This window comes from Geospiza fortis, unplaced genomic scaffold (assembly GCF_000277835.1).
Source record: "Geospiza fortis unplaced genomic scaffold, GeoFor_1.0 scaffold659, whole genome shotgun sequence".
In the NCBI taxonomy this organism is placed as follows: Eukaryota; Metazoa; Chordata; class Aves; order Passeriformes; family Thraupidae; genus Geospiza; species Geospiza fortis.
Window position 1 is genome coordinate 688,107 of NW_005054530.1, and position 8,456 is coordinate 696,562.

An 8,456-nucleotide genomic window follows, 5' to 3' on the forward strand; every position below is an offset into this window, starting at 1 on the left:
GCCCCAGATCAAGGCAGAGACTGTCAGTGGTGAGTCTCCTCTCTTCCTGCTTCTCTGGGTTGCTCTGCACCTTCCTGTAATGCCCGGTGTTCTCACTGTGCTCCCTGGGGTTAATCCTGCTGCCTGTGGTTTCCGGGGCTCATCCAAACAGAACAGAAATTAACTGCCTTGTGATTCCTGGTAGGAATCTCACCACACTGCCCAGTGCTTCTTTACTCATATTTAGCATTTCTGGAGTATCTCCAAGTTTGAAATACTTTGGCTGTAAAATATGAAAAAGCTGAAATCCCATGTTTTTCTTTTCCTTCTTTCGAGACATAGAGGGTAAATCAGGTTTGTCTGAGGTGACAAATTAACAAAATGGATTTGAGTTAATTGTAAATTATTACGATTTTTCTAAGTATTCAGTCCTATGTATCTCTCCAACCTGAAGGGGAGGTTTGACCTGGAAAGCACACAGGCTGATGTTAGGATTTCTGATATAATCCTGGCTTTGCCAGCGTTTATAGACCAAACATAGTAGTTGTATTCTGAATATTCCTTGGGAGTGTGGAATCTTCTCATTAAGTAAAATAAAAACATTCTTTCTTATATAAGAGAAACAAAACCCTGAGGTGTTTCAAGAGCCAAGACCTGGTGAGTGATGTCCCAGGGGTGTAAAGACCTGCAGAGCCCTGGTGGCTGCTCACTGGAATCTCCCTGGCAATGCTGTGAGATGTGCTGCTGCCAACACCTTTCCCGGGTTCTGTCAGGTTGGCTGTAAAGTTTGCAGTTCTGTATCTCTCAGGTGGAAAACCTGGATGAGTGTAGAGTGTTGCTGCAGTAATCTGCAGCCTGGGGAATACCTTGAGCTCCTTTCCTGGTTATTACCCTGGATTCAGCACGGGATAGGTGTTGGTTATCTGTGCTGTAAGGACCATCTGTGCTAACTCTTGGTTGTAGTTTGCAGTACCACACTCTGGGTAGGACAGCTGGACAAAAGAACAACTCAGCAGGATGTGGGAAGTCTCTTGGAGGAATTTGGCCCCATTGAGTCCATCAATGTGAGTAGAAGGGGTGCAGTGTAAGCTGCTTTGATGTGTTTGGGTGCACAGCATCTCTCCAGGCTGCTCTGAGGCAGAGTCATTTCTGATACGTTCCAAAGAGCTGGCCTCTCATTTCCCATGTGTTGTGTGTTTGGTGTGGGCACTCACATCATGTGACTGACTTGTACACAAACAAGAAGGGAGCTGCTTTGGTTTCCTGCAGTATAAAAATGCAGAAGATTACCCCATTTTCATTAAAATCCTGCTTTTTCTGCAGGATGATGGCTGCAGAATTACGTCCCATGCTTCTGAGTTCCTTGGCTGCTTCATTTTATTTGATTATTTGATTATTTGATTATGGACTCTCAGCTGGTGTTCTTGTTGTTTTTCTGTCATTTTAGCCATAAACACAGAGAACTATTGTTTTATTTTGCTGTATTTAAGGATATTTTATGTATAAATTATAGCTGTTCCAGTAACTTCAAAAATTTCATTCATTCAAACAAACAAAAATAAGTGACTAATTTTCTTCCTATTCCCAAATTTTGTAAGAGAGCATAGGAGTTTTTCCCTCAAATTCATTACAAATAAAAAATATTCCAAATCTGCAGCCAGAACTGAATGTGGAGGTGCAGCTGGCAGAGTGAAGGGAGATACTGTTGTGCATTCCAACAAAGTGACTAATTGCCAGATGTTAGAATTTACATGAACGCTATTGTTTAGCAATTTAAAAGTATTAAATATGCAAAAGTCAGCTGTATTTTAGAGTTATGGAGGTTTTCAGAAGTTGTGGAAGTTTCAGTTTGCTAGAAATGTGAATTTCCAGAAGATACTGGCTTTCTTAGCCTCTTAAACCAACATTTCCTTCCACACTTGCACAGCCCCTTTGGAACACCCCCTGATGCTGTAACTGAGCATTTGTGTGTTGTTCACTGTTTGTTACCTGCAAAATGAACATTTTCCCTCAAACCCCACACAGATGATACCGCCCAGAGGATGTGCCTACATTGTCATGGTGCACAGACAAGATGCCAACAGAGCCCTCCAGAAACTGAGCCGAGGCAACTTCAAAGTCAACCAGAAATCCATCAAGGTACTGCTTGAAAACATCAGGCTTTCCAAAGCTGTTATAATTATTGTCATCCTGTCTCATCTCTGCTGGGCTTTGGGCTATTTCAGACTCACATGAGTTCTGGAGATGATGTTCTGTAAAATCCTGAAAAAATACATCAGTGAACTGGTTTTTGGGAGTGATTGTTCCTGGTCTGTCGTGGGATTAGTGGAACCTTGTATCAGTTTCCTTGAAGGATTGCCAATAATTATCTGTTTAATCAACAAAAGGGTGCCCTTTTGCTCATTGCAGGGCACTGGCACTGTGTTTCTTGTTGCCTGTTATTTGTCTGCTGACAGAGTTTCATTATATATGATAATCCTACAAAGAGTACTCATAAATAAGGAAATATGCATCAATTAGTGAAGTTCTTCCTTCTGCAGAATGTCAAATTAGTGTGACACTGTCCTCCAAAGGGAAATGGAATTAATCTTGGTGGCTGGGGATCATCAGAAGAAGCTGGGTTTATACATTTTTACAAAAGGTGTGCAAGAGTCAAGCCAAGAAATAGGAACCAAGTCTGCTTAAAAAAAACCTTTCTCTTTAGAGTTTTGTAGCTGTTTCACTTACACTTTTTACCCTCTAATGCTGTTTTGTGAGAATGAAATATTAAATCCATGAAAATGGAAACATTTTGCTGACCACTTGTATTTCCCCCCACCCAAGATTGCCTGGGCTCTGAATAAAGGAATAAAGCCAGACTACAAGCAGTATTGGGATGTGGAACTGGGTGTGACTTACATACCATGGGACAAAGTCAAACCTGAAGATCTGGAAAGTTTCTGTGAAGGAGGAATGCTGGACAATGAGACCCTTAGTCCAGGTACAATGTTACTGCATGTTTTGTTTTGAACCTTTATTTCAGGGTTTGGCTCTTCTGTCCAGTTTGCCCAATTAGCTGGTGATTATGTGCTCTAATTGTAGCACCTCTTCGTGTTGAACATACAAAAATCAGCTGTGTATTTTAAACAAAAATGTAATGAATTGTGAGTATAATGTCAGTGTGTTCCAGTCCTCTCAGTGCTTTTCTCTTTCCCAAAGTGCCCCCTCACTGATCCCTCTTTGTGCTTAGCTGGCTTTTCCCAGGAAGTTCTGACAGACAATGGGGGCTGTTTCTTCCATAAATTAGGTTTAAAGCTATATTTGACATTTTTGTTCTTTTGCTGCAATTCTTTAGAGTTGTATTCTCCTTTTCCTTGTTTGAGACTTGAAGATGTTGGGTTTTTTAGAAATGAGTTCTCAAATTAGTGGCAAAGCTGCTGCCTTCTTGCCTGAGAGCAATAGAATGAACTGGTTGAAAGCTTATCTCAAAGAGCCTTACAGTTTTTGTCACTGTAATGTAACAGAATCCTAGGTGTGTATGAACACTGTCAGTGCAAGGAATTGTTAAATGACTGCTGAAAGGAACAAGTTTATTTGCTGTGTTTAAATGAATTTGGAATTTTTATTGTCAGAAATAGTATAAATGCTTCTTAGCTCTGTGCTGCTTATTACCTGAGTATTTTCAATTAGGCCATTTTTGTAAACATGACTAAGCATGTTTCACGTGGCACTGCTTGTCTGACCTGTGTCTTTTGGGATTTTGTTTTGGACAGAGTGGAAGGGAATTCCTAAGAAGTCTGAAAATGAAGTGGCTCAGAATGGAGGCGCAGAAGCTGCACACAATGAACCAGTGTCACCTATTCCCAAAGCTTTACCTGTTCCAATTCCTGTTCCCATGCCTGCACCAATAACAGTACCTCCTCCACAGGTGAGAGTTGTTCCACAGAAACCATCAAAAACTCACTTTAAATAATAATTCAGGGAGGGAGGGGATGCCATGAATGGGAACTCTGTTCTCTCAGTCACAGAGAAATTACTGCAGTAGAATCTTTGTTATAGAAGGGCTGAATTGCATCTTCAGGTTTTGTGATTGGCTTTTTTTGTTGTTGTTTGTTTTATTAATTATTGTTCCTCTAAAAGCTTTTCTTATTGGCAGATACTCCACTACTTTTATATCAGTAGTTTCTTGTCAGTGTTAAAATAGTAGAATGCCTTAAATCGGAGCTAATTTAAATTCAGAGTTTGATATAAAGCAGAAATAAAGGAAAAGGAAACACCAGTCACTCTGTTGTGCAAACTCAGGTAGTGAGAAAGAGACAAGCAGAGGTTTTTAGTTGCTCTGAAGTTGTGAGCATTCCAGTGGATCCTGTCTGGAAATCCATCATGCTGGGTGCAGATGAATCCCAGGCACTGTGTGAGGGGAATGTGCAGGTGAGTTACCAACATGCATTAGCACAGAGGAAAATTCTTCTCTAATTACAGAGGCAGACAGGGCTGATGTTGGTATTTTTAGTGATGGGAGTTCTGGAGAGCTCCTGCATCTTCTGTGCAAGTGCCCCCTTGTTGCAGAGGATTTGAGGTCGCTGAGATGTCCTGGTGGAGCTGGACAAGGACAGAGATCCCCAGCAGGACACAGAGGCATTGGGGCACTCTTGGGGTAACCCATCTTTCCCTTTCCTTTTCCCAGGTTCCCCCCCATCCATCAGGGCCTCCCGTGGTTGGTGCACTCCAGCCCCCAGCTTTCACAGCACCTTTAGGAATTCCCCCTCCTGGATTTGCCCCCGGGGTGCCACCGCCGCCGCCGCCTCCGTTCCTCCGGCCGGGCTTCAACCCGCTGCATTTACCTCCAGGTTTGTGGGGTGGGCCAGCCCGGGCCCTGCTGGGCCAGAGCTGCACTGGGCTGTGCCAGGGGGCACTCAGGGCTCTCTCTGCTGTGCTTCTTGTAGGATTCCTTCCTCCCGGGCCACCACCTCCCATAACTCCTCCGGTCTCTGTCCCGCACACTCCGGCAGTGAACATCCCAAACTGTAAGTGCTGGGCCCTGGGGAAGGCAGGGAGCCTGCAGGAATTGCTGCCTGGTGCTCAGCGTGTCCTTGCCTTGTTCCTCAGCTACAGCCACTGGTGGGAATGAGGACACTACAAAGGAGTCGTCTGTAGGAAATCCCATCCCAACAGTAGTTTCTGGAGGCAGAGGGAATGCTGAAAGTACTGACACTTCCAAAATCTATGGCACTGTTCCACCTCCTGTAGCACCTACCAACGTCCCTGCTCCCGTCACCCAGGCTGTTCCACTCCTTGGTAAGTGCCCTCCTGGGTAAGTTCTGCACCTCATTGTTCCCTACTTTTTAAATACCATTTTGGTTTGGCTACTGACTCACAGTCCATGGGAAAGGGAAGCACATTCTTCTCAACTTGTTGAAATTTCTGTCCTCTTGTTGGCTATGAAATCAATTTGAAAGGCTTAGTTTTGCCCAGAAGAAACAGTCAATATTTTTTACTACTGAGGAAGAAAGCCATGATGTGTAAGTTACAAATTCAGATGCTGTCCACTTTTAACAAGTGAAGGTTTATACAGTCTAGACAATGAACTTACAGCAACACATCTGTATGACATAGGAACCAGGTTTTAGACTCAACTATTAGATATACAAAATTAACATGCAGGGAAACTATTTTTAGTGTATTTTTGAAATCTCTGAGGATGGGGTGCATTCTTGTTGTGTATGGACTAAATTATTGTAACAGAACAGAAAACCAAAAGCTTTTATGCAGCCCTGCAGTAGGACAGATTTTGAAACCTTTGTAAGAAGATATTATTTAAATATTACCAAATGTTTTTCTGACTAGCAAACCCAGGGTAATGGGGCTATGTTGCATAAATTACTTGTCCTAATATGATACAAACTTGGTCAGGTTTTGAAAGGGAGTGTGAGCTGTTACATACCTCTGCTAAATGTTTATTTTATGATGGTTTTGGATGGGCCAGTGTCAAGAATTTACTCAAGAGACTTGTTATGTGCAAATTTTAGTGAGATTACTGCATTTATGGGATTTTAGGTCTCTACATGAGAGCCTAGGAAATGAATGAAAAAGCTAATTTTGTGTTAGTGGGTTTCTGCCCAGAATTTTCAGTGATCACTGAAGAAAATCAGAGATTTGTCTCCCAGAACTCACTGCTCTATTGGATGTGAGGGCTAAATTTTCCATCCATGACTAATGATTTATGAATCTTTCATGTTGAAAACTTGACAGAAGACCTTTTCAAAACAGAGAACAGCTTCAGAAACTCTGTGGTGACACCATGGAGTCAGGGAATTTTGTTAGGAATTTCAGAAATTCACACCTTCCTGCCAAATGACACTTTCTGTAAAGGTAGCACAGAGTTTTGGAGTTTCACTATCTTTGACAACATAACCTGCACTTCATATTCCTGGACTTGGGAATGTATGAGGCTCTGAAAGATTCTGTAGCAAACTCCTGCAAAAACCCACCAGACTGACAACATGGTCTCCCTCTCAAGAATTCCCTGGCAGTATTTAGTGCTTTAGCTGTAGGATGCCACATTCCCCAGTGGAGAACATGCAGAATGTTGGAGAGCAGCAGCTTCAGAGCAGAGTGAAGCCCTGCTGCTGTTGTGCTGCATCCAGGAGCTTTTGGCTTGTTCCATGTGCTTCCATGAGGTGTGTGTGCTGGGACAGACAGACACCACAGAGCTCCACATGCTGGGAGGTGATTCAAGGGGCTGGGTTCCAGTTACTGGAACCACTTAGTGAGCAGAGTTTGTGTAAGAGTTAATCAGCTGTGTCAGCACTGCTGACATGGGAGTTGTCCCAAGGCAATGTAGGCTTTGTCCAGCTGGGGGAGATGATCAGGTCTGGATCACAGTGACATGGAAATCTGGCTTCATCCCTAATTTATCAAAGCAGTAAGGATGGCTCCTGTGTGCTCCCTGGACAGAAGATCCTTCAGGCCAGCCTGAGCACTTTGGGCTGTGTTGTAGGAGTCAGGTGAGGAAACTTGGGACGCTTTGGTGTGTGATGGTTGCTCCTCCAAAACCAGTAAAATCTGTTGTGAAGGCAAGGTGTGGTTTTGCACATTGGGACAGAGGAGCAGGTGTCAGGTGTGAGGGAACTGGCTGCAGCAGGACAAGCTGGGTCAGGAAATCACCTCAGGGTTTCTCTCAGAGCTCAGGGAGTTCATACCCAGCTCAGGAAACTGCTTGAATGTCAGGTACTTCCTAAACCAAAAGAGGACTTTAACTTACCCCAGATCTGATGTGTGTGTCTGTAGCATGAATTTCCCTGAGCATTTTCAGTAATCTGGGATGTGTTTCTGGACAGCTCTTTAGGTTTTTAGTTGGTGCCTGATTTGTCAGGAGAGTGAGGCAACTCCAGTAGTTCTACAGTTGCCAGTTGCTGTAGCCTCAGCACTGAAGGGGGGTTGATATTTAAAATAAATTTAAAATAAAAAGTGTGCAGCTCTCCAGCCAGTGCAGTTCAGAATGAAGGAGTTCCAGGTACAATTACGTTGCTTCATGCTGCAGTTTGTGTAGAAATAAGGTTGAGAAATTTAATGACTTATTAAATGTGAAACTTCCCTCCCTCATCTCATGTTCATGCTCTTGTAACCCACATCTGCTCTGCTGCTTCTAAGCAGAAGCACAGGCTTAACTTCAGCTCTTTACTTCTCAGTTATTCTATTCTGCCTTGTTTTAATCTTCTGAGGAAGATTAGAAGATGTTTTTACCAACAAGAATATCCCCAAATCTCAGAATTCCTGGGAGACATCATTAGCTATGAGTCTGTTGTGTCAGATCTGCAGTTCTGTCACAGGAGGAGTTTGAACTGGGTGGTTACAGACCTGGTTATTGACCAGGAGGGGAGAAGGCTCTGCATTTCAGAGAAAGGGAAAAATGGAGAAAAAAATCCTGTTGGTACTGGACCATTTCTCTCCAAGAGTGGGAGCTGTGTCTGACTGTCACATGAGTCTTCTCACTGGCAAAATCCAACTTCCTTCCAATATGAATGTAAAGAGCACTCAGATGAAAAGGTTTCTGTAAGAGACATCCCTAAAAGTCGGTGTTGTGTGGTGAGAGGGCAGCACAGCAGGCTCAGCTCTGTCTGGGGACAGGTGCCAAAGCTGGACAAGGGAGGGATGAACACCATGGCAGCGGAAGGGGAGCTGCTCCTGTGGCTGCACCCAAGTGCAGTTTTCACTGCTGACATCACTAATTCCAGCATCAATTCCCACAGTGTTTCATCCTGGTTTTAGCCAGGCAGGGGCTGTGTTCCTAGGGCAGGAGGTGCTGCTGAGCAGGAGAGATGGGAGCTGTGTGAGGGCTCTGGGAACACTGGACAGTGTTCCTGGTTCAGACTGAGGAGGCACCTGCCCCTGGGTGGTGGGAAGGGCTCAGCTGGAGCTCAGATTATTCTCAGAATCCTTCTTTCTGGCTCCTTGTGTTGGTGTCCAGGAGCTGTGGGCTGAGCTTTTTCTGGCAA

At 43.8% G+C, this 8,456-nt stretch overlaps 1 protein-coding gene across 1 annotated transcript in view; it reads left to right on the forward strand.

The window, feature by feature from the left end:
* Positions 1–5,276, forward strand: part of SCAF4 (SR-related CTD associated factor 4) — a 16,146-nt gene extending 10,870 nt beyond the window's left edge. The window contains 8 exon segments of the mRNA XM_031063781.1: positions 1–29; positions 943–1,043; positions 2,005–2,118; positions 2,803–2,959; positions 3,732–3,886; positions 4,646–4,808; positions 4,905–4,985; positions 5,068–5,276. The exon segment at positions 1–29 is cut by the window's left edge and continues 9 nt beyond it. Coding sequence (XP_030919641.1) covers positions 1–29; positions 943–1,043; positions 2,005–2,118; positions 2,803–2,959; positions 3,732–3,886; positions 4,646–4,808; positions 4,905–4,985; positions 5,068–5,276 — 1,009 coding nt within the window.
* Positions 5,277–8,456: the final 3,180 nt, after the last annotated feature.